Raw genomic sequence first — 27,814 nt, forward strand, 5'->3', positions numbered from 1 at the left:
TGCCCAAATTGCTGCCAAACGCCACCAACAAGGAGCAGCTGGGCCCTGAGGGGCTGCCCTGGGTTAGGTAATAAACCAGTGGATGGAGGTGGAGAAACACGGCCATGTTCGCTTCATAGCGAAAAGCTCTGTCCCCTTTTTGAGGCTTTTTGAAGAATTTTTGAATCGCGGGGAAGCCAAAACCAACAACATCAACCCGGGCTCCGCCTCAGACGCCCGCCCGCCCTCTCACTTCGTGTGAGGCTCATAGCGAAAAGCTCTGTCCCCTTTTTGAGGCTTTTAGAAGAATTTTTGAAACGCGGGGAAGCCAAAAACAACAACAACATCAACCCGAGCTCCGCCTCAGACGCTCGCCCGCCCTCTCACTTCGTGTGAGGCGGGTGAAGCCACTTCCGGCCGCCGTCTTTGCAGGGGGCGCCATCTTTGAGCCGGGCACTGGGACACAGCGGCGGCCCCGGCGGATCGCGGCAGGGTGGAGAAACACGGCCCTGTTCGCATCATAAGGAAAAGGCTTTTCCTATATTTGAGGCTTTTTGAAGGGCGGGGAAGCCAAAACACAGCAAAATCCACCCCTATCGTCCTCAGGCGCCATCCGCCCTCTCCCTTCCTCTGGGGGGGTGAAGCCATTTCCGGCCGCCATCTTTGAGCCGGGCAACGGGACACAGTGGCGGAGGCGCGGGCGGATCGGGACAAGATGGAGAAATACAACACTGTTCTCTTCAGAAAGAAAATCTTTGTTCTCTTTTTGAGGCTTTTTGAAACGCGAATAAGCCAAAAAACAGCAAAATCGGCCCCTCTCCTCCTCAGGCTCCAGCCTGCCCTCTCCTGTCGGGAGGGTGAAGCCACTTCCGGCCGCCATCTTTGAGCCGGGCATCGGGACCCAGTGGCAGTAGGTAGCGGTAGTATGGAGAAATACGGCCCTGTTCGCTTCACAGGGAAAGGCTTTGTCCCTTTTCGAGGCGCGGGGAAATCAAAACCCGGCAAAATCCACCCCCGCTCCGCCTCATCCCCCCCCTCCCTTCCTGTCGGGCGTGTGAAGCCACTTCCGGCCGCCATCTTGGCAGCGGGCGCGCTGAGGCTGCGCGCGCGCCGGGCGCCATCTTTGAGCCGGGCACCGGAGACACGGCGGCGGCGGCGGCCCCGGCGGAGCGCGGCGACAGCGACACGGCGGCCCCCGGGGGCTCGGTAAAACTCCCTGACCGACCGTAAATAGAGCGCTTCGGAGCCCCGCGGCGGCTGGTGGGAGATGAGGGGGGCACGGGCCGGGGGTGGTGCTGGGCCAGCCCCGGCTCCTCCGCAAGGCCGCGCGTCCCCCGCGCTGTCCCCACAGCGGGAGGGGGACGCTGAGGGGCGAGGCGGGCTTAGCGGGGAATAAAACCGGGATGAAGTGGGAATAAAGCCGGGATGAAGTGGGAATAGAGCCGGGGTGAGGTGGGTTTGCTCCCCCGGGGCTTTGGGGAGGGGGAGCTGCGTGCCCGGGGTAGGCCCGAGGCCTTTTCAGCGCTCGTCCCCTCAAGAAATTCGCGATCGCAGCGCAAAACCCCAGATTTTCTAAACCTCCTCCTTTTCAGGTCAAACCTCCTTTTTTTTTTTTTTTTTGTTTTTCCTGTTGTAGCAACGCGTCTGAGGGGCATTTCTAACGTAGTCACCTCATTCCTGCTCATTCCCTGAAGGAACTTCAGGAGCTGAGTAACTCTGGATGCAGCCGGGCTCAATTCCTCCCGGAGCTTGTTAAAAACAACGCCATTCCCTGAATTTTTGGGGTATTTTTCCTTGTTTTTTGAGGTTATTTCTCTCGGAGGTTGTCAAAAACAACGCCATTCCCTGAATTTTTGGGGTATTTTCCTTGTTTTTTAAGGTTATTCCTCCCGGAGGTTGTTAAAAACAACGCCATTCCCTGAATTTTTGGGGTTTTTTTCCTTGTTTTTTTAAAAATTATTCCTCTCGGATGTTGTTAAAAACAACGCGAATCCGTGATTTTTTTTTGTTTTTTTTTTTCTTATTTTTTAAATGCTTTTGCTTTCTGATGTGAATTTTTGTTATGGAAACGTTTTTTTTGTTTTTTTTTTTTTTATTTTTTAAATGCTTTTGCTTTCTGATGTGGATTTTTGTGGAAACGCCAAAAAGAGAATTTGTTGTTGTTGAAGGGATCAGAGCCTGCAGGTTATTCCCAGAATTGCCTTCAGGGTCGCATTTCCTAAATAAAACCCGGCTCAGAAATATAAAAAAATATGAAAAATATGACTAAATAAAAGGGAATTTCCTGGGGAATAAAGGATTTTGGGGTTGAATTTGGGCACAGCTGAAGCAGAGCAGGAGTATTTCAGGTAAAACTTCCTGGTGGTGTCATTTTGCCATTTTTCCAAGGTGAAATCCAGGGAAAATCGAATTTATTTTTTTAAGATTTAATAAAAGATTCCCGTGAGGGCGAGGAATTGTCACAGGAAATCGCTGCCAGGCCTTGGGGTTGAGCTCAGAAATACAGGAAAAAAATGAAAATAAATTTTCTTTAATTATTCCTGTTTTATTCAAGAATGGCTGGAGCAGCTTCCCGTGGTTTGGGGTTGATTCCTGAGGAGGAAAAGCTGGAGGAGAGAGAAAAAATGGCCCAAAAATGGCTAAAAAAGGGGTTAAAATGTGGAATTCCTGCTGCTTTTCCTTCCTTGTCACCTGGTAAACAGGAGGTGAATCATCAGAGGAATTTAAGGCACAAATGAAGCAGCAGGAGAGGAAATTTGGGGGTTTGAAATCCAAGAATTCCTCGCAGGGAGTGCAGGAAAACTTCTTTATTTTCCCTTTAAAAAGAGAAAAGGTTGTGTTGGTTTTTTGATCTGATTTTTGCTGACCCTCAGCTGCTGCATTTTTAATTTATTTGTGGTTTTTTAATAAATAATTGTTTTAAAACAGTATTTTTCTACCAAAACTTGCATGAATTTCCTGAAAGTTTTCATGATTTCTGGACAAGAAAGTGTTTAAAATTCTCATTAACTTGAATTCCTTCCAGACCTGCTGAGTGCACCAGAGTTACTCATTTTTATTCGGATTTTTTTCTTGTTTGCCACCTTGGCACCAGTTTAAAATTCGACAAAAAAAGCTTTTTAATGAACTTTTTGAATAATTAAATCACCTTGATGGAGTTTAGACCTTGGAGGGGTTTTTGGGGGGAGGTTTGGGTTGGTTATTTTCCTGTTGTTGTTGTTTATTTTCAAGGTTTTATTCCAATTCTTTAAAGACTCAGACTCTGAACTGAAAGATGAAAAAATTGTGGAAGGCAAAAAACGGATTTAATTTCTAAAAGAATTCAATCTGAAGGGATTTTCTTTCCCCCCAGGGTGGTGGATGTAGAAATGTTGCAATTTTTAGGTGTGGAAAATACCTGAGGAAAAGGAAATTCCACCTTCCAGCCTGGGAATTCCTCCTGCTCTGGGTTGGAATTCCTGATTTTCTCACCCCTCACTCCCAGGATTTCAGTGTTGGCTTCAGCAAAGCGAAGAATTCAGGCTTGAAATTTGATTTTTAACTCCCAAGAGCACTGGGGAAAACGCCTGGGAAAACGTGCAACTTCCACCAGAAGGAGCTCCAGGAGTTTTTAGGAGTAGAATCCCTGGAAAAAAAATCAGATTTTGAAGCTCCAAAAGTGAATTTAACCCCGTGGAGATGGAAGAACAGGAGGGAACCCTGCACTTAAATCCTGTTTTATTCCCTTTGTCAAGCAGCCAAAAAAAAGAAAAACAAAAATTAACATAAGAACCCAACTTTTCCTCTCTTTATTTTAGATTTGGGAAAATTCCCTGACCAAAAAAAATAATATCCTGGGAAAATTCACTAGTGTTTGTGTGAGTAAAAGGTTCCAACTGTTTCTCCTTATGCTGTAAAAACCAATTTCTTTGGGTTTTGTCCTCCCCAAGGAGTCAGAAATCCTTTGCACAGAAATGTCAGCGTGCTAAAATCCATTTTTAATTTGGATTTCAGCTGGTTTGGTTGCGAGGTTGTGTGGAAAAGAACCCTAAAAATCAGATTTTTAGAAGAATATCCGAAATTCAAGTGTGATTCACGTGGATAAAAACCAAAATCAATTAATTTTTGGTGGCCCCAAAACCCCCAATCAGCTGCTGGATCGGAGCTAACGATGGATGGATGATGAGGGAGCAGCACAAAATTGGGATGTTTCCTAAAAACCCAATTAATTCCTGCCCAAATTCCCAGCCAGTTCCTGCTTTGCCTTCCTGAGGGGTGGATGAGTTTGTCCCTGAGCTGTCCCCAAATCCCCTCACCCCAAAAATCTCATTTTCCCCCCACTGAGAGCTCGATGTGCCAAAATTCCTGATTTTTTTGCTGCTTTTCTCCTTGTGCTGCTGTCCCTGCCTCTCTTGGGGTGTGCATGAACACCTTGGGTTTATACACACAAACCTGGGGGGTTTTTTCTTGCTGTACAGGTCATAAAGCCCGGGGAAGGTTTTTGTCTTTTCTTAATAGGTGAAGAAATCTCAGAAGACCCGAAATTGCAACTTACTGAATTAAATAATTAACAAAAAAATTTAAAAAAAAAAAAATTAGCAATTTCCCCAGCTGTGGAAGATGGAGCCTCATTTTTGCAGCCACTTTGAATCCTGAGTTCATCTTTAAAAAAAAAAAAAAAAGGCGCTGGGGCTTTTTTTTTTTTAATTTTTTGTTGGTTTTTTTATGTTTTTTCTTTTTTTTTATTGGAAGAGCTAAAATATCCCTGGCTGTCTCCAGTGTGCCAGGTTTGCAATGGACTCAATTCCTCCATTAGTTGTCAGATTGTTCTGAGAGCACCTCAGAGTTTGGAATTGTTGGCTGAGAGGTTCCCTTTGAATTGTCAGGAGGAAAAAAAAAACAAAACAAAAAAAAAAAAAAAAAGGCAAAATTCAAAAATTGTTTCTGCCCCTTTGTTATTCATTCACGGACTCCTTCGGCCTACAGGAGAGGGAACTGCATGGCTGGGAAGATCAAAGCCTGTGCTCACCGTGGCCAGGTGGGTGAGCTCCTGAGTGCCCTGGGGCTGGGGGAATTGGGGAAAATCAGGGGAAAAAATCCCCTGGGATTGGGGGAAATCAGGGAAAAAATGCCCTGGGATTGGGGGAAAAATCCCCTGGGATTGGGGGAAAATCAGGGAAAAATCCCCCTGGGATTGGGGGAAAAATCCCCCTGGGATTGGGGGAAAAATCCTCTGGGATTGGGGGAAAAATCCGTTGGGATTGGGGGAAAAACCAGGGGAAAACATGCCCTGGGATTGAGGAAAAATCAAGGAAAAAATGCCCTGGGATTGGGAGGAAAAAATCCACTAGGATTGGGAGAAAACTGGGGGAAAATGCCATGGGATTGGGGGAAAAAATCAGGGAAAAAATCCACTGGGATTGGGAGAAAATTGTGGGGGAAAATGCCCTGGGATTGGAGGAAAAAATCAGGGAAAAAATCCACTGGGATTGAGGGAAAAAATAGGGAAAAAAATCCCCTGAGGATTGGGGGAAAATCGGGGGAGAAATCCCCTATGACTGCAGGAAAATCAGGGGAAAAATCCTCGGGGAATGGGATCAGGGACAAAAATCCCCCTGGAATTAGGGGAGAAAATCCCCTGGGACTGGGGGAAAATGCCCTGGGATTGGAGGAAAAAATCAGGGAAAAAATCCACTGGGATTGAGGGAAAAAATAGGGAAAAAAAATCCCCTGGGATTGGGGGAAAATCGGGGGAGAAATCCCCTATGACTGCAGGAAAATCAGGGGAAAAATCCTCGGGGAATGGGATCAGGGACAAAAATCCCCCTGGAATTAGGGGAGAAAATCCCCTGGGACTGGGGGAAAATGCCCTGGGATTGGAGGAAAACTGGGGGAAAATCCTCTGGAATTGGGGAGAAATCCCCCTGGGATTGGGGAAAAAAGTCCCCTGGATGTGGGGGAAAAAGGGGAAAAATCCTCGGGGAATGGGATCAGGGACAAAAATCCCCCTGGAATTAGGGGAGAAAATCCCCTGGGACTGGGGGAAAATGCCCTGGGATTGGAGGAAAATTGGGGGGAAATCCCCCTGGGATTGGGGAAAAAAATCCCCTGGATGTGGGGAAAAAAAATCCACCAGGGATTGAGGGGAAAATCCCCCTGGGATTGGGGGAGAAACCCCCCTGGGATTGGGGGGAAAATCCCCTGGGATTGGGGGAAGAATCCCCCTGGGATTGGGGGGGGAAATCCCCCTGGGATTGGGGGGGAAATCCCCTGGGATTGGGGGGTAATCTCCCTGGATTTGGGGGGAAAATCTCCCTGGGATTTGGGAATGGGATGGGAGAAAAATCTGTAGGGACTGGGGAATGGGATCAGGGGAAAAATCCTTTAGGATTTGGAGAAAAATCCCCCTGGATTGGGGGAAAAAAAATCCCCTGGGATTGATATTAATATTAATATGAAATAATATTAATACTAATATGAAATAATGGACTGTAATAATGATATTAAAGTATTGATTTGCTTTATTATGAAAGCATTCCTGTATTATTGATAACTCAAAATTACAGCTGGTTTTTGAAGGAGTGCCTCTCTTTTGGGTCACCCCCTGATCTTTTGGGTCACCCCCTGATCTTTTGGGTCACCCCCTGATCTTTTTGGGTCACCCCCTGATCTTTTGGGTCACCCCCTGATCTTTTGGGTCACCCCCCGATTCTTTTGGGTCACCCCCTGATCTTTTGGGTCACCCCCTAACTTGTCTCCACGTCAAGTCCCAGAGCTGTTACTAAGGTCACAGATTAGGTTTTATTCTGACAAAACCCCTGCAGTTCTGCCCAAATCTCACTAAAAATTTGTTTTAAAAACGAAATTTTCAACAAACTGAGCTTCATCTTTATGCCCAGCTGATTTCCACTCTCTCCCTCCTCCCAAAAACCAAATCAATGAATGGGAAACAACTCTAAAACCCCCCAAATTTTCCTCTGCAGGGTTACTTTTAAAAAGCAGCTGTGAGAGCTGAGGCAGGAGAAGCCTTGAGAAGCCAATTGCTGCCCAGGCTGGAGGAGCAGAGCCTGAGCAGGAGCGAGGAGCCAGCCCTCAGCATGTCCAGCCAGGGGGACGACTGCTACTTCTACTTCTACTCCACCTGCAACAAGGTGAGGGCAGCCCTGGGGCTCCCTGCTGCTGCCTCTGGGCAGGGGAAGGCATTGTGCACTGATTGCTTATTGATTATTGGTGCACTGCTCAGCTCCAGTTCTGAAATCTGGGCTTTGGTCTCTTTCTGACTCATTTGTTTGGTAGTCTGTGTGCTTTTCCCATCCCATTTTTTAACCTTGTGCTTTTCCCATCCCATTTTTTAACCTTGTGCTTTTCCCATCCCATTTTTAACCCATGTCTTTTTCCCATCCCCTTTTTAACCCATGTCTTTTTCCCATCCCATTTTTTAACCTTGTGCTTTTCCCATCCCATTTTTTAACTTTGTGCTTTTCCCATCCCATTTTTAACCCATGTCTTTTTCCCATCCCATTTTTTAGCCTCGTGCTTTTCTCATCCCATTTTTTAACCTGTGTGATTTTCATTCAGATCCAATTCCCTTTGAATCCCTCATTGCCTGCTGGGCTCTGAGCCAGGACAGGGACAGGGAGGAAACCAATTCCTCTTCATTTATTCATTGATTCCTTATTGGTTATTGGTGCACTGCTCAGCTCCAGTTCTGAAATCTGGGCTTTGGTCTCTTTCTGACTCATTTGTTTGTTAGTCTGTGTGCTTCTCCCATCCCATTTTTTAACCTTGTGCTTTTCTCATCCCATTTTTAACCTGTGTGATTTTCATTCAGATCCAATTCCCTTTGAATCCCTCATTGCCTGCTGGGCTCTGAGCCAGGACAGGGACAGGGAGGAAACCAATTCCTCTTCATTTATTCATTGATTCATTATTGGTTATTGGTTCTGTGTGCTTTTCCCATCCCATTTTTAACCCATGTCTTTTTCCCATCCCATTTTTTAGCCTCGTGCTTTTCTCATCCCATTTTTTAACCTGTGTGATTTTCATTCAGATCCAATTCCTTTTGAATCCCTCCTTGCTGCTGGGCTCTGAGCCAGGACAGGGACAGGGAGGAAACCAATTCCTCTTCATTTATTCATTGATTCATTATTGGTTATTGGTTCATTTTTCAGCTCCAGTTCTGAAATCTGGGGTTTTTTTCCCTTTCCAACCCATTTATTTTTTAAATTCTGTGCCTTTCCCATCCCATTTTTTACCTATGTTCTTTTCCCATCCCATTTTTTTACCTGTCTCCTTTTCCCATCCCATTTGTTAAGCTTTGTCTTTGTCCATCTTTTTAACTTGTGTGCTTTTCCCATCCCATTTTATCCCATTTGTTTTAACCTTTGTGTTTTTCCCATCCCATTTTCACCCTGTCCTTTCCCATCCCATTTTTAACCTTGTGCTTTTCCCATCCCATTTTTAACCCATGTCTTTTTCCCATCCCATTTTTTAACCTTGTGCTTTTCCCATCCCATTTTTTAACTTTGTGCTTTTCCCATCCCATTTTTAACCCATGTCTTTTTCCCATCCCATTTTTTAACCTTGTGCTTTTCCCATCCCATTTTTTAACCTTGTGCTTTTCTCATCCCATTTTTTAGCCTGTGTGATTTTCATTCAGATCCCAGTTCCCTTTGAATCCCTCATTGCCTGCTGGGCTCTGAGCCAGGACAGGGACAGGGAGGAAACCAATTCCTCTTCATTGATTCATTGATTCGTTATTGGTTATTGGTTCTGTGTGCTTTTCCCATCCCATTTTTTACCTATATTCTTTTCCCATCCCATTTTTTTACCTGTCTCCTTTTCCCATCCCATTTGTTAAGCTGTGTCTTTGTCCATCTTTTTAACTTGTGTGCTTTTCCCATCCCATTTTATCCCATTTGTTTTAACCTTTGTGTTTTTCCCATCCCATTTTCACCCTGTCCTTTCCCATCCCATTTTTAACCCCTATCTTTTCCCATCCCATTTTTCACCCTGCCCTTTTCCCATCCCATTTTTAACCCATATCCTTTCCCATCCCATTTTTACCTGCTCCTTTTCCCATCCCATTTTTTACCCTCTCCTTTCCCATCCCATTTTTAACCCATATCCTTTCCCATCCCATTTTTACCCTCTCCTTTCCCATCCCATTTTAACCCATATCCTTTCCCATCCCATTTTCACCCTGCCCTTTTCCCATCCCATTTTCACCCTGCCCTTTTCCCATCCCATTTTTACCCTCTCCTTTCCCATCCCATTTTCACCCTGCCCTTTTCCCATCCCATTTTCACCCCATACCCTTTTCCCATCCCATTTTTAACCCCATATCCTTTCCCATCCCATTTTAACCCTGTCCTTTCCCATCCCATTTTCACCCCATATCCTTTTCCCATCCCATTTTAACCCCATATCCTTTTCCCATCCCGTTTTCACCCTGTCCTTTTCCCATCCCATTTTTACCCCATATCCTTTCCCATCCCATTTTCACCCTGCCCTTTTCCCATCCCATTTTAAACCCATACCCTTTTCCCATCCCATTTTCACCCCATACCCTTTTCCCATCCCGTTTTTTTTTCAACCTGCATCATTTTCCTTCCCAAACCCATTCCTCCTTCGAAGCTGAGTGTTTTCCCCCATTTTTTGCTGATTTCCTGTGAATTCCAGGGAGATTCCTGTTCCTTCCGGCACTGCGAGGCCGCCCTGGGCAGCGAGACCGTGTGCACGCTGTGGCAGGAGGGCCGCTGCTTCAGGAATGTCTGCAGGTTCAGGCACATGGAAATCGATGTGAGTGCCCCCCAAAACCCCCTCCTCACCCCAAAAATCCCTGCCACAGCACCTGGGGGGATCAGTGGCCCTTCCCAGCAGGGATTTACAGGGATTTTGGTTACCGGGAGGGGAAAAAAATCCATGTTTAAGGTGTTTCTCAGCAGGAAATGTTCATGTTAAATTATGTTATTCCTGAATTTTTTTGCCAGATCCCATTCTTTAAATGTGGTGGGAAACAAATTCCTGGGAGCTGGAATTTATCTCCAAATTTTTTATCCTAAGCTCTTCCCAAATTTTTTATCCTGAGCTATTGGAATTCCTGAGAACTGGAATTCTTCCCAGATTTTTTATTCTGAGCTCTTAGAATTCCTGGGAGCTGGAATTTCTTTCTGAATTTTTTTATCCTGAGCTCTTAGAATTACTGAGAGCTGGAATTCCTGCCCAAATTTTTTATTCTGAGCTCTTGGAATTTCTGAGGGCTGGAATTTCACCCCAAATTTTTTATCCTGAGCTCTTCCCAAATTTTTTATCCTGAGCTCTCCCCACATTTTTTATCCTGAGCTCTTGGAATTCCTCAGAGCTGAAATTCTCTCCAGATGTTTTATCCTGAGCTCTTGGAATTGTCCAGGGTAAGGAGAAAAAAAAAAAAAAAAAAGATGGGAAGGAGCTAAAGCTCTGAAAGGTAAATTCAGGTGGATTTCACCAGCAATTCAAACCTGAAAATTGAATTTTTTCCCTGTGAATAATCCCATTATTTTGGATTTTTTTTATTAATTTAACTCCATGACAGTGTCCTCCTTTTTCCAACTGAATGCTAAAAAAAATCCACCTAAATTCCATTTTTCCACTCTCTCCTTTTTACCTTGAATTTCTGCTTTTCCCCACAAATATTTGGAGCTTGGATTTGTGGTTTTTTCCCCAGAAAAAACGGAGTGAGATCGCCTGCTACTGGGAGAACCAGCCTGGGGGCTGCCAGAAGCACAACTGTGCATTCCACCACACCAAGGGCAGATACGTGGATGGGCTCTTCCTTCCCCCCAGCAAAAGTGAGTTTTCCATTTCATTTTCCCTCAAAACATTCAAAAAATCATGCTGAATTTTCCTTAAAATTGCCTGGATTTGATCTTCCTTCCCCCCAGCAAAAGTGAGTTTTCCACCTCCTTTTCTTTCAAAAAAATATCAGATAATTAATGCTGAATATTCCAGTAAATTATGTGGATGGGCTTCCCCCAGCAAAAGTGAGTTTTCCATTTCTTTTTCCCTCAAAACACCCAAGAATTCATGCTGAATTTTCCTTAAAATTGCCTGGATTTGATCTTCCTTCCCCCCAGCAAAAGTGAGTTTTCCACCTCCTTTTCTTTCAAGAAAATATCAAATAATTAATGCTGAATATTCCAATAAGTTATGTGGATGGGCTCTTCCTTTCCCCCAGCAAAAGTGAGTTTTCCACCTCCTTTTCTTTCAAGAAAATATCAAATAATTAATGCTGAATATTCCAATAAGTTATGTGGATGGGCTCTTCCTTCCCCCAAGCTAAAGTGAGTTTTCCACCTCTTTTTTTCCCTCAAAACACCCAAAAATTCATGCTGAATTTTCCTTAAAATTGCCTGGATTTGATCTTCCTTCCCCCAAGCAAAAGTGAGTTTTCCACCTCATTTTCCCTCAAAACATCCAAAAATCCATGGTGAATATTCCTTAAAATCACCTGCACAGGCTCCTCCTTCCCCTGAGCAAAAATGAGGAGTTTTCCACCTCTTTTTCCTTCAAAATATCCCAGAATTAATGCTGAATATTCCATAAAATTATGTGGATGGGCTCTTCCTAACCCTGAGCAAAAGCGAATTTTTAACTTCCTTTTTTCAACAAAATATCTAATAATTAATGCTGAATATCCAAGAATTGATGGTGAATATTCCTTAAAATCACCTGCACAGGCTCCTCCTTCCCCTGAGCAAAAATGAGGAGTTTTCCACCTCTTTTTCCTTCAACATATCCCAGAATTAATGCTGAATATTCCATAAAATTATGTGGATGGGCTCTTCCTACCCCTGAGCAAAAGTGAATTTTCAACTTCCTTTTCCCTGAAACTACCCAAGAATTCCCAGTGAATATTCCATAAAATGATGTGGAGACTCAAGGAATAATTTTGTGACTCAAGGGGAGTTTGCAGTCACAGCAATGGACCAAAATTTTGATTTTGGACGTTTTTTTCCTTGCTCTGTGCTTGGTGATCTTTGCTTTCCAAGGTTCCTTTCCCCTTCTCCTTTAACCCTTTATGGGTGTGGAATCCAGAACTGAATCCAGCAGTGTTTGATTCTCAAATTTACAATATTTGGGGTAAAAACTTGGGATATTTTTGCTTTTCAGCCACACTTCCTGAAAGGGAGCTTTGCAGTCAGGGAAGTGGACTGAAATCATAATTTTAAATCTTTTTTCTTGCTCTGTGCTTGGTGATTTTTGCTTTTCAAGGTTCCTTTCCCCTTCTCCTTTAATCCCTCTATGGGTTTGGAATCCAGAACTGAATCCAGCAGTGTTTTGTTCTCAAATTCACAACATTTGTGGTAAAAATTTGGGATATTTTTCCTTTTCCATCTTTTTTCTTGCTCTGTGCTTGGTGATTTTTGCTTTTCAAGGTTCCTTTCCCCTTCTCCTTTAACCCTTTATGGGTGTGGAATCCAGAACTGAATCCAGCAGTGTTTAATTCTCAAATTTACAATATTTGGGGTAAAAATCTGGGATATTTTTCCTTTGCAGCCACTCTTCCTGAAAGGGAGCTTTGCAGTCAGAGGAAAGGAGCAAAATTCTAATTTTAAAAAATTTTCCTTGCTCTGTGATTTTTGCTTGGTGATTTTTGCTTTTCAAGGTTCCTTTCCCCTTCTCCTTTAATCCCTCTATGGGTTTGGAATCCAGAACTGAATCCAGCAGTGTTTAATTCTCAAATTTACAATATTTGGGATAAACATCTGGGCTATTTTTCCTTTGCAGCCACTCTCCCAAGCCCCCCCGAGGCTGCAGAGGACGAGGTGAAGATGGTGCAGCTGCAGCAGAACAAACTCTCCGTTCAGTCCAACCCCTCCCCTCAGCTCAGGGGGGTGATGAAGGTGGAAAACTCTGAGAATGTGCCCAGTCCCACCCATCCCCCAGTGGTCATCAATGCTGCAGATGATGATGAAGATGATGATGGTGAGAAATCATGAGTTCATTTCAAATATTTCTGCTTTAAATCGAGAGAAAAATCACAAAATTTGGGGGTTTAAGCTGCAGGGAAAAGTGATAATTTTTTTGTTGCTGCTGACATATTAAACCACCTAAAAATAAAACATTTTTGCTACATCCCTACTGCATAAATAATTTCATTTTGGGTTTGATTTTTCCCTTCCAGACCAGCTTTCTGAAGAAGGAGAAGAAACCAAAACCCCAGTCCAGCCCCCACCCACAGAAACCCACAATGGCCTGAGGGTGATTTCCACCAGGAAATCCAATCCCAGTGCAAAGCAAGGTATTCCAAGGGGGACAATTCCACCTTCAGCAGCAAAATATTCCTGAAGTAAAACAGAGCCCAGGGATGCTGAGTGGAATCCAGGAGTTCATTCCCACCTAAGCAGGGAAAAGCCTCCTGGTTTGGATTTGTGGGACAAAATGGAGTAAAAGTGGAGTTTGGGGGGGTTGAGAGGGGTTTAAGTGGAGCTGAAAGAGTTAAAAATGGAATTTTAAAGAGTAAAAATGGAGTTTTAAGTGGAGTTGAGATGAAGTTAAAAGTGGAGTTTTGAATGTTTGGAAATGTCCCTTCAGGCATTGTGGAAATCCAGGTTCAAGGAATTCAGGAATCTTTAATCCCTCTCCATGACTTCGTGCTCAGAACTGTGGATTTTCCCTTGGAGGCTGAAAACAGCTGCCAGTTTTCCAAAATCCCACCTGTTCTGGGGATTTAAACTCCTGGGGAGTGTTGGGAGGGTTTATTCCCAATATTCTGGGAAGGATTCACCCCAATTTCCTGAACTATTCTGTGCTTCCAGATGACAACTTAAATTTTGGAATAAAAACCTTGGAAGAGATCAAACTGAAGAAACTCAAGGAAAAAGCCAAAAAACAAGGTGGTGAGTTAATATCCCTAAAATCCTTTCTTATCCTCCTCCTTCTGTTCATTCTTGACTTTAATCCTGATTTTCCTTGGATAATTTGCAAAGGAATTAATTTTCTTTGCAATTTGGGAGATCCTGCAAGGAAAAACTCCCTTTTTTTTTTTTAAGAGGGGCTACACTGGCATGTGGCAGCTGGTTTTCCTGCCTGAAATTCCAGTGAAAATTCCTAAATATCCTGATTTTTCCATGTTTTTCCATGCAGAAGGTCCTTCAGGAGTGGCTGTGGATCCTCTCCAAGCCCGGAGCATTCCTGTGCCAGAGAAGGAAAATGTCAGGACAGTGCTGAGAACTGTGACCCTTTCCTCCAAGGAAGGTAATCCCAAATCCCAAAATTCCCATCCCACAGCCCCTAAATCTCATCACTGATCATTAGGATAATTATCCTAATAATCCTGAGATGCACTGCTGCTTTTCCTGGTTTGAGTTTTAAAGGTTGTGTTGGAAAAGTTGGGAATTTTTGTAGCTGCTGGCTTTGGATTAAAACTCTGGAAGTTTTATCATTAAAACCAATTTCCATCCCAGTCCTTTAATTCCTGTGCTTTGGCAGCCAGGAAATGGCATTTTTTTGGGATAAGGGAATTTTTTGATGCACTGAAAGGATTGTTCTTTATTTTAGGGGAGGACCCTGTGATCCAACTGAATCTTCCTGACAGACTGGGGAAAAGGAAAACCATCATGGGTGAGAGCTTTTTGTGAAATATTTACATCAAAACCAGCAAATTCTCTCAGCACCTAAAAACCAAAACCATTCCAAATTCATCTGGGAGGATCCAGGCTCCTGCAGAGGAATATTCTGAAATAATTTCTCATTTTGTGTCTTTTTGAAGGTGGAAAAACTTTCCTTCCCCTGAGGAGGAACGTTGCTGACAGGCTGGGGAGGAAGGCAGAGCTGCAGGAAAACTCTGAAAAGGCCCCAAAAAGAGGCACAGGTACCAAAAGCACCTGGATTTCCCAGCTGGAATTCGTGTCCAGCTGTTCTGGTGGGATTTTCTGTCCAGCTTTTCCCTTTGGATTTTCTGCTTGGGATTCTCTGTCTGGCTTTTCTGCTTGGGATTTTCCCTTTGGGGTTTTCTGTCCAAGCTTTTCCCTTTGGGATTTTCTGTCCAAGCTTTTCCCTTTGGGATTTTCTGTCCAAGCTTTTCCCTTTGGGATTTTCTGTCCAGCTTTTTTCCCTTTGGGATTTTCTGTCCAAGCTTTTCCCTTTGGGATTTTCTGTCCAAGCTTTTCCCTTTGGGATTTTCTGTCCAAGCTTTTCCCTTTGGGATTTCTGTCCAAGCTTTTCCCTTTGGGATTTTCTGTCCAAGCTTTTCCCTTTGGGATTTTCTGTCCAAGCTTTTCCCTTTGGGATTTTCTGTCCAGCTTTTCCCTTTGGGATTTTCTGTCCAAGCTTTTCCCTTTGGGATTTTGTGTCTGGCTTTTCCCTTTGGGATTTTCTGTCCAAGCTTTTCCCTTTGGGATTTTCTGCTTGGGATTCTCTGTCCACCTTTTCTGCTTGGGATTTTCCCTTTGGGATTTTCTGTCCAAGCTTTTTCCTTTGGGATTTTCTGTCCAAGCTTTTCCCTTTGGGATTTTCTGTCCAAGCTTTTCCCTTTGGGATTTTCTGTTCCTCCTTTCTTCTCCTGTTTATTTTTGGTTGGGGGGTCAAGGTCACTCTGAGTCCCACTGAGGTGCTCTCCTGTCTCATTCCCCACCCAAAACTGGGATTTTTGCCACTTTTTTCAACTTTTCCTCTTGTTTTTTTTAGTTCAAGTCCTGAAGTCCCTGAAGGAGAGGCTGGGGCTGCCCTCTGAGCAGAGCAGCACTGAGACAGGTAAAAATTGCATTTGAAATATTTCTTCTTCTTTTTTTTTTGTTTTGTTTTTAGTTTTTTTCTTCCCAAGAACTCCCATGAATTTGTTAATTTTAAAGGATACCTGGCTCTGATTTTCCAAACCCAGGTGGTTTAAAGGAGGGGGAGGAATTTAATTGTTCAGGGAATTGGGATTGTTCAGCCTGAAGAGGAGGAATTTTGGGGTGATCTCGTTGTGGCCTGAAGGAAAGATGGAAAGGGAAGATTCCCAAGGAATGGAGGCACAGGATGAGAATGGCTGCAGAGTGATGGGGCTGGATGGGATTTTGGGAATGAATCCTTTCCTGGGAGGGTGGAGAGGGGCTGGGATGGAATTCCCAGAGGAGCTGTGGCTGCTCCATCCCTGGGAGTGTCCCAGGCCAGCTTGGAGAGTGGAAAAAATGGAAAAAAATGGGTAAAACAGGTAAAATGGCAGCATGGGATGGTGGGAGGTGTCCCTGCCCGTGGCACTGGATGATCCCTGCCATTCCAGCATTCCCTGGGCTGCTTTGGGTGGGATATTGGGAATAAATCCCTCCCTGGAATTCCCAGGGAATTCGTGGCTGCCCCTGGATCCCTGGGAGCCCCCAAGGCTGGGGGGGGTTTGGAGCACACTGGGACCACGGGCTGGGAATGGGATGATCCTTAGGATCTTCCAACCCAAACCATTCCAGGATTCCATAAAAAAATCCCATTTTCAGCACTCCAGGCTCATTCCCAGAGAATCTGTGGCTGCCCCATCCCTGGAGTGTCCCAGGCTGGGTTGGAGCAGCCTGGCACAGGGAAAGTGTCCCTGGATCATCCTCAAAGTCCTCCCAGCCCAAGGAGCACTGAGAGCCCTCAATCCCAAATTCCCTCAGTGCTGGGAGCAGTTCTGGAGGCTTTTCCCCCTCCTGGATCTCTTTCATTCCTGGGTTGGATTTTTCAGACAAAGCTGCCAAACCCATCGAGGAGATCCGGGTGAAAACCCTGGAGGAAATCCGCCTGGAGAGAGCCAACCAGAGGAGAGGAGAACCCCCAGCCAAAATGCCAGGAGAAGGAAGGAAAAGTGAAGATCCAAATTCAGGAGCAAAACCTTCCCCTGCTGCCCGCAGCAAATCCCTGACTGGAGCCCTGGTGGAAAAAAACCACAAGAGGCTGGGAGAGGAGAAGGAAAAACCCGAGGAATTCAGCAGCAGGGCCAAAAGTGAGGCAGATCCCAGGAAACAGAACATTCCTGCTCCAGCTGGGGCAGGCAGGGTGCAGCTGGCAGAGGCTGGAAGAGCCAAAGGAGCTGGAGAAGTTCGGATCAAAACCCTGGAGGAGATCAAGAGGGAGAAGGCGCTGAGGCTGCAGCAGAGCGGGGAGAACCTTCCTGCTGCTGCTGCCCCGCCTGAGGCTGCCCTGAGGGGCAGGAAACTGCTCAGGGTCACCAAGCTGCTGGGTGAGAGGGATTCCTGGGTTTGGGATTGGGATTGGGATTGTCCTCAGGGGTTGGGATGGGCCCTGGGGATTAGAGTTGGGATTGTCCTCAGGGGTTGGGACTGGCTTTGGGATTTGGGGTTGGGATTGTCCTCAGGGGTTGGGATTGGCCCTGGGATTGGGATTGGGATTGGCCCTGGGGGTTGGGATTGGCTTTGGGATTTGGGGTTGGGATTGTCCTCAGGGTTTGGGATCGGCCCTGGGGTTGGGATTGGCCTCAGGGGTTGGGATTGGGATTGGCCCTGGGATTGGGACTGGGATTGTCCTCAGGGGTTGGGGTTGGGATTGGCCTCAGGGGTTGGGATTGGGATTGGCCCTGGGATTGGGACTGGGATTGTCCTCAGGGGTTGGGGTTGGGATTGGCCTCAGGGGTTGGGATTGGGATTGGCCCTGGGATTGGGACTGGGATTGTCCTCAGGGGTTGGGGTTGGGATTGGCCTCAGGGGTTGGGATTGGGATTGGCCCTGGGATTGGGACTGGGATTGTCCTCAGGGGTTGGGGTTGGGATTGGCCTCAGGGGTTGGGATTGGGATTGGCCCTGGGATTGGGACTGGGATTGTCCTCAGGGGTTGGGGTTGGGATTGGCCTCAGGGGTTGGGATTGGGATTGGCCCTGGGATTGGGACTGGGATTGTCCTCAGGGGTTGGGGTTGGGATTGGCCTCAGGGGTTGGGATTGGGATTGGCCCTGGGATTGGGACTGGGATTGTCCTCAGGGGTTGGGGTTGGGATTGGCCTCAGGGGTTGGGATTGGGATTGGCCCTGGGATTGGGACTGGGATTGTCCTCAGGGGTTGGGGTTGGGATTGGCCTCAGGGGTTGGGATTGGGATTGGCCCTGGGATTGGGACTGGGATTGTCCTCAGGGGTTGGGGTTGGGATTGGCCTCAGGGGTTGGGATTGGGATTGGCCCTGGGATTGGGACTGGGATTGTCCTCAGGGGTTGGGGTTGGGATTGGCCTCAGGGGTTGGGATTGGGATTGGCCCTGGGATTGGGACTGGGATTGTCCTCAGGGGTTGGGGTTGGGATTGGCCTCAGGGGTTGGGATTGGGATTGGCCCTGGGATTGGGACTGGGATTGTCCTCAGGGGTTGGGGTTGGGATTGGCCTCAGGGGTTGGGATTGGGATTGGCCCTGGGATTGGGACTGGGATTGTCCTCAGGGGTTGGGGTTGGGATTGGCCTCAGGGGTTGGGATTGGGATTGGCCCTGGGATTGGGACTGGGATTGTCCTCAGGGGTTGGGGTTGGGATTGGCCTCAGGGGTTGGGATTGGGATTGGCCCTGGGATTGGGACTGGGATTGTCCTCAGGGGTTGGGGTTGGGATTGGCCTCAGGGGTTGGGATTGGGATTGGCCCTGGGATTGGGACTGGGATTGTCCTCAGGGGTTGGGGTTGGGATTGGCCTCAGGGGTTGGGATTGGGATTGGCCCTGGGATTGGGACTGGGATTGTCCTCAGGGGTTGGGGTTGGGATTGGCCTCAGGGGTTGGGATTGGGATTGGCCCTGGGATTGGGACTGGGATTGTCCTCAGGGGTTGGGGTTGGGATTGGCCTCAGGGGTTGGGATTGGGATTGGCCCTGGGATTGGGACTGGGATTGTCCTCAGGGGTTGGGGTTGGGATTGGCCTCAGGGGTTGGGATTGGGATTGGCCCTGGGATTGGGACTGGGATTGTCCTCAGGGGTTGGGGTTGGGATTGGCCTCAGGGGTTGGGATTGGGATTGGCCCTGGGATTGGGACTGGGATTGTCCTCAGGGGTTGGGGTTGGGATTGGCCTCAGGGGTTGGGATTGGGATTGGCCCTGGGATTGGGACTGGGATTGTCCTCAGGGGTTGGGGTTGGGATTGGCCTCAGGGGTTGGGATTGGGATTGGCCCTGGGATTGGGACTGGGATTGTCCTCAGGGGTTGGGGTTGGGATTGGCCTCAGGGGTTGGGATTGGGATTGGCCCTGGGATTGGGACTGGGATTGTCCTCAGGGGTTGGGGTTGGGATTGGCCTCAGGGGTTGGGATTGGGATTGGCCCTGGGATTGGGACTGGGATTGTCCTCAGGGGTTGGGGTTGGGATTGGCCTCAGGGGTTGGGATTGGGATTGGCCCTGGGATTGGGACTGGGATTGTCCTCAGGGGTTGGGGTTGGGATTGGCCTCAGGGGTTGGGATTGGGATTGGCCCTGGGATTGGGACTGGGATTGTCCTCAGGGGTTGGGGTTGGGATTGGCCTCAGGGGTTGGGATTGGGATTGGCCCTGGGATTGGGACTGGGATTGTCCTCAGGGGTTGGGGTTGGGATTGGCCTCAGGGGTTGGGATTGGGATTGGCCCTGGGATTGGGACTGGGATTGTCCTCAGGGGTTGGGGTTGGGATTGGCCTCAGGGGTTGGGATTGGGATTGGCCCTGGGATTGGGACTGGGATTGTCCTCAGGGGTTGGGGTTGGGATTGGCCTCAGGGGTTGGGATTGGGATTGGCCCTGGGATTGGGACTGGGATTGTCCTCAGGGGTTGGGGTTGGGATTGGCCTCAGGGGTTGGGATTGGGATTGGCCCTGGGATTGGGACTGGGATTGTCCTCAGGGGTTGGGGTTGGGATTGGCCTCAGGGGTTGGGATTGGGATTGGCCCTGGGATTGGGACTGGGATTGTCCTCAGGGGTTGGGGTTGGGATTGGCCTCAGGGGTTGGGATTGGGATTGGCCCTGGGATTGGGACTGGGATTGTCCTCAGGGGTTGGGGTTGGGATTGGCCTCAGGGGTTGGGATTGGGATTGGCCCTGGGATTGGGACTGGGATTGTCCTCAGGGGTTGGGGTTGGGATTGGCCTCAGGGGTTGGGATTGGGATTGGCCCTGGGATTGGGACTGGGATTGTCCTCAGGGGTTGGGGTTGGGATTGGCCTCAGGGGTTGGGATTGGGATTGGCCCTGGGATTGGGACTGGGATTGTCCTCAGGGGTTGGGGTTGGGATTGGCCTCAGGGGTTGGGATTGGGATTGGCCCTGGGATTGGGACTGGGATTGTCCTCAGGGGTTGGGGTTGGGATTGGCCTCAGGGGTTGGGATTGGGATTGGCCCTGGGATTGGGACTGGGATTGTCCTCAGGGGTTGGGGTTGGGATTGGCCTCAGGGGTTGGGATTGGGATTGGCCCTGGGATTGGGACTGGGATTGTCCTCAGGGGTTGGGGTTGGGATTGGCCTCAGGGGTTGGGATTGGGATTGGCCCTGGGATTGGGACTGGGATTGTCCTCAGGGGTTGGGGTTGGGATTGGCCTCAGGGGTTGGGATTGGGATTGGCCCTGGGATTGGGACTGGGATTGTCCTCAGGGGTTGGGGTTGGGATTGGCCTCAGGGGTTGGGATTGGGATTGGCCCTGGGATTGGGACTGGGATTGTCCTCAGGGGTTGGGGTTGGGATTGGCCTCAGGGGTTGGGATTGGGATTGGCCCTGGGATTGGGACTGGGATTGTCCTCAGGGGTTGGGGTTGGGATTGGCCTCAGGGGTTGGGATTGGGATTGGCCCTGGGATTGGGACTGGGATTGTCCTCAGGGGTTGGGGTTGGGATTGGCCTCAGGGGTTGGGATTGGGATTGGCCCTGGGATTGGGACTGGGATTGTCCTCAGGGGTTGGGGTTGGGATTGGCCTCAGGGGTTGGGATTGGGATTGGCCCTGGGATTGGGACTGGGATTGTCCTCAGGGGTTGGGGTTGGGATTGGCCTCAGGGGTTGGGATTGGGATTGGCCCTGGGATTGGGACTGGGATTGTCCTCAGGGGTTGGGGTTGGGATTGGCCTCAGGGGTTGGGATTGGGATTGGCCCTGGGATTGGGACTGGGATTGTCCTCAGGGGTTGGGGTTGGGATTGGCCTCAGGGGTTGGGATTGGGATTGGCCCTGGGATTGGGACTGGGATTGTCCTCAGGGGTTGGGGTTGGGATTGGCCTCAGGGGTTGGGATTGGGATTGGCCCTGGGATTGGGACTGGGATTGTCCTCAGGGGTTGGGGTTGGGATTGGCCTCAGGGGTTGGGATTGGGATTGGCCCTGGGATTGGGACTGGGATTGTCCTCAGGGGTTGGGGTTGGGATTGGCCTCAGGGGTTGGGATTGGGATTGGCCCTGGGATTGGGACTGGGATTGTCCTCAGGGGTTGGGGTTGGGATTGGCCTCAGGGGTTGGGATTGGGATTGGCCCTGGGATTGGGACTGGGATTGTCCTCAGGGGTTGGGGTTGGGATTGGCCTCAGGGGTTGGGATTGGGATTGGCCCTGGGATTGGGACTGGGATTGTCCTCAGGGGTTGGGGTTGGGATTGGCCTCAGGGGTTGGGATTGGGATTGGCCCTGGGATTGGGACTGGGATTGTCCTCAGGGGTTGGGGTTGGGATTGGCCTCAGGGGTTGGGATTGGGATTGGCCCTGGGATTGGGACTGGGATTGTCCTCAGGGGTTGGGGTTGGGATTGGCCTCAGGGGTTGGGATTGGGATTGGCCCTGGGATTGGGACTGGGATTGTCCTCAGGGGTTGGGGTTGGGATTGGCCTCAGGGGTTGGGATTGGGATTGGCCCTGGGATTGGGACTGGGATTGTCCTCAGGGGTTGGGGTTGGGATTGGCCTCAGGGGTTGGGATTGGGATTGGCCCTGGGATTGGGACTGGGATTGTCCTCAGGGGTTGGGGTTGGGATTGGCCTCAGGGGTTGGGATTGGGATTGGCCCTGGGATTGGGACTGGGATTGTCCTCAGGGGTTGGGGTTGGGATTGGCCTCAGGGGTTGGGATTGGGATTGGCCCTGGGATTGGGACTGGGATTGTCCTCAGGGGTTGGGGTTGGGATTGGCCTCAGGGGTTGGGATTGGGATTGGCCCTGGGATTGGGACTGGGATTGTCCTCAGGGGTTGGGGTTGGGATTGGCCTCAGGGGTTGGGATTGGGATTGGCCCTGGGATTGGGACTGGGATTGTCCTCAGGGGTTGGGGTTGGGATTGGCCTCAGGGGTTGGGATTGGGATTGGCCCTGGGATTGGGACTGGGATTGTCCTCAGGGGTTGGGGTTGGGATTGGCCTCAGGGGTTGGGATTGGGATTGGCCCTGGGATTGGGACTGGGATTGTCCTCAGGGGTTGGGGTTGGGATTGGCCTCAGGGGTTGGGATTGGGATTGGCCCTGGGATTGGGACTGGGATTGTCCTCAGGGGTTGGGACTGGCTTTGGGATTTGGGGTTGGGATCGGCCCTGGGGTTGGGATTGTCCTCAGGGGTTGGGATTGGCCCTGGGGGTCGGGATGGGCCCTGTCCTCAGGGGTTGGGATTGGCCCTGGGGATTGGGATTGGGATTGTCCTCAGGGGTTGGGATGGGCCCTGGGGATTAGAGTTGGGATTGTCCTCAGGGGTTGGGATTGGCTTTGGGATTTGGGGTTGGGATTGTCCTCAGGGTTTGGGATCGGCCCTGGGGTTGGGATTGGCCCTGGGATTGGGATTGGGATTGGCCCTGGGGGTTGGGATTGGCCCTGGGAATTCTGCTTCTCCTTGAGCATTCTGCTTTCCACCTAGGGTTGGGATTGTCCTCAAGGGTTGGGATTGGCCCTGGGATTTGGGATTGGCCCTGGGGTTGGGATTGGGATTGGGATTGTCCTCGGGGGTTTGGGGCCCTGGGATTGGGATTGGGATTGGCCCTGGGAATTCTGCTTCTCCTTGAGCATTCTGCTTTCCACCTGGGGTTGGGATTGTCCTCGGGGGTTGGGGTTGGCCCTGGGGGTTGGGATTGGGATTGTCCTTGTGAATTCTGCTCCTCCTTCAGAATTCTGCTTTCCACCTGGGAATTCTGATTGTTCTTGGAAATTCTGATTCTCCTGGGAATTGGGATTGCCCTTGGGGATTGGGATTGTCTGTGGGGGTTGGGATTGTCCTTGGGAATTCCGCTTTGCACCTGGGAATTCTGATTGTTCTTGAGAGTTCTGATTGTCTTTGGGAATTGTGCTCCGCCCCGGGAGTTGAGCTCCTCCTTGGGAATTCTGCTTTCCCCTGGGAATTGTGATGCAGCTTCCCTCTTTTTTTTCTGCCCTGGATTTGTGTACTGGAATCCATCCTATTCCCCTCTGGAATATTGTTTGGGAAGGATTTATCAATTTCTGAGCATTAATAATAATAATACACCGTGGTGGGACTGAAGGAGAGAGAAAATCCTGCAGGAATTGCTTCCTGTTAATACAAATAGGCAAATAACCCCCCCAAGAAAACAAAAAACCAATTTTTGGATGTTTTCCTTGGTTTAAAGCACCTGGAAGAGAAGAAAAAATGATCGTGGAGCTGAACAAACCTTCCCCCAAAAATGGCTCTGCCCCTGCTGAGGTGAGGCTGAACACGTTTGTGACAAAACATTTCACATTTCTGATCAGTCCCTCCCATTTCTGATCAGTCCCTGACATTTCCAGAGGTTTTTATCCCTAGATTTTTCCCCTAAGAACCCTCTTGGTGTGTTTTTCCCCTGTCAGAATTCAGGGAATTCTGGAATTCAGGTGAAGAGCCTGGAGGAAATCATGTGGGAGAAACGGCAGCAGAAACAACGGCAGGAGGAGAAACTGCAGCAGGGAGCTGGGGCAATTCCAGCTGAAAACCAGGAAAAAATCCAGGATAAAAACCAGGAAAAAACGCCAGGATCAGGGAGCCCCGAGGCTGCTGTGGGGCCAGCCCAGCTGGGCAGGAGGAGAGGGGGAAAACCCGCCGAGGATGGAGTGGGAACCCCAGAGAAGGAGCCGGGGAAAAAGGGAGCTCAGCTGCCCGAGAGGAGAGGCAGAGGTGGGGCTGGGGTGTGGGAAGGGGCTGGGGGTTCCTGGGAATGTTCTGGGTGGGGTTGGGAATGTTCTGGGTGGGGTTGGGGTTTAGGGGAATGGTCTGTGTGGGGTTTGTGGGAATGGGCTGGGGCTGGGGGTTCCTGGGAATGTTCTGGGTGGGGTTGGGGTTTAGGGAATGGGCTGGGTGGGGTTGGGAATGTAATGTGTGGGGTTGGGGTTTAGGGGAATGGTTTGTGGGAATGTTCTGGGGCTGGGGGGGAGCTCAGCTGCCCGAGAGGAGAGGCAGAGGTGGGGCTGGGGTGTGGGAAGGGGCTGGGGGTTCCTGGGAATGTTCTGGGTGGAGTTGGGGTTTGTGGGAATGGGCTGGGTGGGGTTGGGATTTAGGGGATGGTCTGGGGGTGGGAATGTTCTGTGTGGGGTTGGGAATGTTCTGTGTGCAGAGGTGGGGCTGGGGTGTGGGAAGGGGCTGGGGGTTCCTGGGAATGTTCTGGGTGGGGTTGGGAATGTTCTGGGTGGGGTTGGGGTTTAGGGGAATGGTCTGTGTGGGGTTGGGGTTTAGGGAATGGTCTGTGGGAATGGTCTGGGACTGAGGGTTCCTGGGAATGTTCAGGGGTTTGGATTTGTGGGGATGTTTTGGGGCTGGGGTTTAGGGGATGGTCTGGGGTTGGGAATGATCTGTGTGGGGTTGGGTGGGGTTTGGGAATGGTCTTTGTGGGAATGCTCTGGGGCTGGGGTTTGTGGGAATGGGCTGTGTGGGGCTGGGGGTTCCTGGGAATGTTCTGGGTGGGGTTGGGGTTTAGGGAAATGGTCAGTGTGGGGTTGGGAATGTTTTGTGTTCTCTGTGGGTTTTGTGGGAATGTTCTTTGTGGGGTTGGGGTTTAGGGGAATGGTCTGTGTGGGGTTTGTGGGAATGGTCTGGGGATGGGGGTTCCTGGGAATGTTCTGGGGTTTGGATTGGTGGGAATGTTCTGGGCTTGGGGTTTAGGGGAATGCTCTGGGACTGGGGTTTGTGGGAGTGTTCTGTGTGGGATTTGTGGGAATATTCTGGGGTTGGGGTTTGTGGGAATGCTCATTTTGGGATTGGGGTTTGTGGGAATGCTCAGTGTGCGGTTGGGATTTATGGGAATGTTCCAGGTGGGGTTGGGATTTTGGGAGCTCAGCTGCCCGAGAGGAGAGGCTTCATAAAGAGGTGGGGGCTTGATAAAGGGGTTTGATTGGTAAAGGGGTTTGATTGGTAAAGGGGTTTGATTGGTAAAGGGGTTTGATTGATAAAGGAAGGGATCTGATTGCTGAAGGAAGGGGTTTGATGGATAAATTTCCCCTCCTTTTCCCTTTTCCCTCCATCCCAGCCAAATCCAAGGTGTGCCTGAAGCCCCTGGATGCCAAAGCCCCTCCCAAGCAGCCCCTGAAGAGGAAGGGCCCCGAGGGCGACGCCCCTGCTGTGGTGGCAGTGAAGCCACTCAGTGCCACCAGCGGGGACACCCAGGAGCCCCCAGCCAAGGTGAGGCCCCAGATCCCCCCAAATTCCCAAAATAATCCTGGAAAACTGAAATTTTCTCCATCTGTCCCGGCCCTTTTCACCCCAGAACTCTCAGGGGCAGCACATTGCTGCTTTGGAGGCATCTCCAGAATTCCCTGCTGGGATTTGGGGATATTTTGTCTTTTCCAAGGCAAAAATTCCTTAAAAAAAACCCCAAATTCCTCATTTCTGGAATGCTCTGCTTCAGGTGAAACAAAAAAGGAAGAATCTCCTAAAATTTGGGATTTTTTAGATCCTAAAAATTCTCAGGTTCTCCAGAATTCCCTGCTGGGATTCGGGAATATTTTGTCCTTTCCAAGGCAGAAATTCCTTTTAAAAAAACCCCAAATTCCTCATTTCTGGAATGTCCTGCTTCAGGTGAAGCAGAAGAGGAAAAATTTGGGATATTTTAGATCCTAAAACTTGTCCTGCTCCTCACTGTCAGGTTGTTCCCCCTTCTCCAGAGGACAGCCCGGGCTCCAACCCTCGGAGGGAGAATTCCCAGGGCAGGTAATCCCAATCCCAAATCCCAAATTCCCTTCTCCTCCTGCCCCAGGGATGGGATGTGGGGTGGGGGAAATCCCAAAATCCTACAGGGGAGCCCTTAATTGCAATTAATGTCTGTGCAGCTGAGCTGCTCTGGGGTTCTACAAATGCTGCACTTGGGCACCCCAAAAACTGATCCTGGACCCCCCCAAAACTGATCCTGGACCCTCCAAAAACTGATCCTGGACTTCCCAAAACTGATCCTGGACCCCCCAAAAACTGATCCTGGACTTCCCAAAAACTGATCCTGGACTTCCCAAAAACTGATCCTGGACTCCCCAAAAACTGATCCTGGACTCCCCAAAAACTGATCCTGGACCCTCCAAAAACTGATCCTGGACTCCCCAAAAACTGATCCAGAGCCCCAAAAGTGATCCTGAACTTCCGAAAACCAACCCCAGCCCCCCAAAACAAATCCAATCCCAACCCCCCCAGACCAATCCAGGACTCTCCAAACTCAATCCAGAACTTCCTAAAACTAATCCCAACCCCCCCAAATCCAACCCCAGCCCCCCAAACCCAATCCAAGACTTCCCAAACCCAATCCCAACCCTTCCAAAACCAGTCCAGGACCCCCCAACCCCGACCCCAGCCCTCCCCAAGATCGGAAGAGCACATGTCTGAAAACCAGTCCAGGACCCCCCAAACCCGACCCCAGCCCTCCCCAATCCCCTGTCCAGCCCCAGCCCCCTCGGGCTCTCCCCGCTGACTCGTGCCTTCTCTGCTCTGCCCAGCCCCGAGCTGCAGCCTGGCAGCCAGGGCCATTCCCTGGCACACTCGGAGGGGTCTGGATCTTCCTCCTCCTCCTCCTCCTCCTCCCTGGAGGCTCCCCTGAAGCTGCGGCGCCTGAGCTCGGCCGGCGCCAAGGCCGCGCTCTCGGTGGAGGACGACTTCGAGAAGCTCATCTGGGAGATCTCTGGGGGAAAACTGGAGGCAGAAATCGACCTGGATCCAGGGAAGGACGAGGATGATCTCCTGCTGGAACTGTCAGAGATGATTGACAGCTGAGAGGGGAGGTTTTGGAAAAAAAAAAAAACAACAAAAACGCCCAGGAAAAAAAGACGCGACACCAAAAAAAAACAAAAAACCCTGAAAAAGCAAAATTTCCTCCTCACATCCCACAGAAATCCTGTAAATGTCGTTGGATCCGTGGAGGAGATCCTTGGCCAGCTGCAAGCACAGCTGGCTTGTTAGGATTAGGCAGAGTCTGCTCTCAGTTATCCCAAAATCCCGGCGCTCCTCCCCCCGGCACAGGAGCGAGCGCTTGGAGCGCCCCGAGGGGCCCGGATCCCATCTCCAGAGCTCCCTCCTGGACTGAGAATCCCAAAAAAGCCTGGAGTTACTGTGTCAACTCTGGAAGCCACGGATGGACTCGAGTTTGGGGGGAATTCGGGGAAAAGAGGGGAAATCTGAGGCAGGATTTTGGACCAAAGCCTGCCAGGGTGAGCCTGGCTCGGGCTGATCTGGGGGATTGGTTTTTTTTCCTGGGATCCTGCCACGGGGGAAAGCAAAATTCCTCCTGGAATTGGGGGGAAGGGAGCATTGCTTCAAGTGCCTCTGCGTTCTGAGGAGTTCTCCCTGCAGGATTTCTCCCACATCCAGCTGGGAAGGGGGTAAAAAAAAAAAACAACACCTGGAATGTTCCCCCTTGGCTGCTTCCCTCCTTTCCAGCCCCTTGGAGATGGGATTGCCTGGAATCCCCCTGGGGTTTGTTTTTTCATTTTGTTTTGGGATTGTTTTTTGGGTTTTTTTTTTCTGTAAATATTTTATTCTTCCATTTTATATTTGTATGATTCTATTTAAGGGATTAAAGGTAGGCTGCTCA

General features: G+C 49.4%; 1 protein-coding gene across 4 annotated transcripts; it reads left to right on the forward strand.

Moving 5' to 3' along the window:
• The first annotated feature begins 1,072 nt into the window (after positions 1 to 1,072).
• ZC3H11A (zinc finger CCCH-type containing 11A) lies at positions 1,073 to 27,814 on the forward strand. 4 transcript variants are annotated; one of them, XM_041422534.1, is made up of 18 exons: positions 1,073 to 1,185; positions 3,332 to 4,996; positions 6,942 to 7,109; positions 9,640 to 9,759; positions 10,664 to 10,787; positions 12,727 to 12,924; positions 13,124 to 13,240; positions 13,758 to 13,838; positions 14,086 to 14,196; positions 14,500 to 14,562; positions 14,711 to 14,812; positions 15,628 to 15,693; positions 16,640 to 17,134; positions 23,408 to 23,481; positions 23,625 to 23,928; positions 25,274 to 25,425; positions 25,889 to 25,953; positions 26,724 to 27,814. In XM_041422534.1, the coding sequence occupies exons 3-18, from the start codon at positions 7,056 to 7,058 to the stop codon at positions 26,995 to 26,997; spliced, it is 2,400 nt and encodes a 799-aa protein (XP_041278468.1). In that variant the 5' UTR covers positions 1,073 to 1,185; positions 3,332 to 4,996; positions 6,942 to 7,055; the 3' UTR covers positions 26,998 to 27,814. The 4 variants fall into 4 exon arrangements, with proteins under 4 accessions (XP_041278468.1, XP_041278469.1, XP_041278470.1 ...); XM_041422535.1 differs by having other exon boundaries at positions 1,117 to 1,185; positions 4,945 to 4,996; XM_041422536.1 differs by lacking the exon at positions 1,073 to 1,185 and adding an exon at positions 1,187 to 1,205 and having other exon boundaries at positions 4,945 to 4,996.

Source organism: Onychostruthus taczanowskii, unplaced genomic scaffold, assembly GCF_017590055.1.
Source record: "Onychostruthus taczanowskii isolate IOZ18803 unplaced genomic scaffold, ASM1759005v1 scaffold74, whole genome shotgun sequence".
Classification (NCBI taxonomy): Eukaryota; Metazoa; Chordata; class Aves; order Passeriformes; family Passeridae; genus Onychostruthus; species Onychostruthus taczanowskii.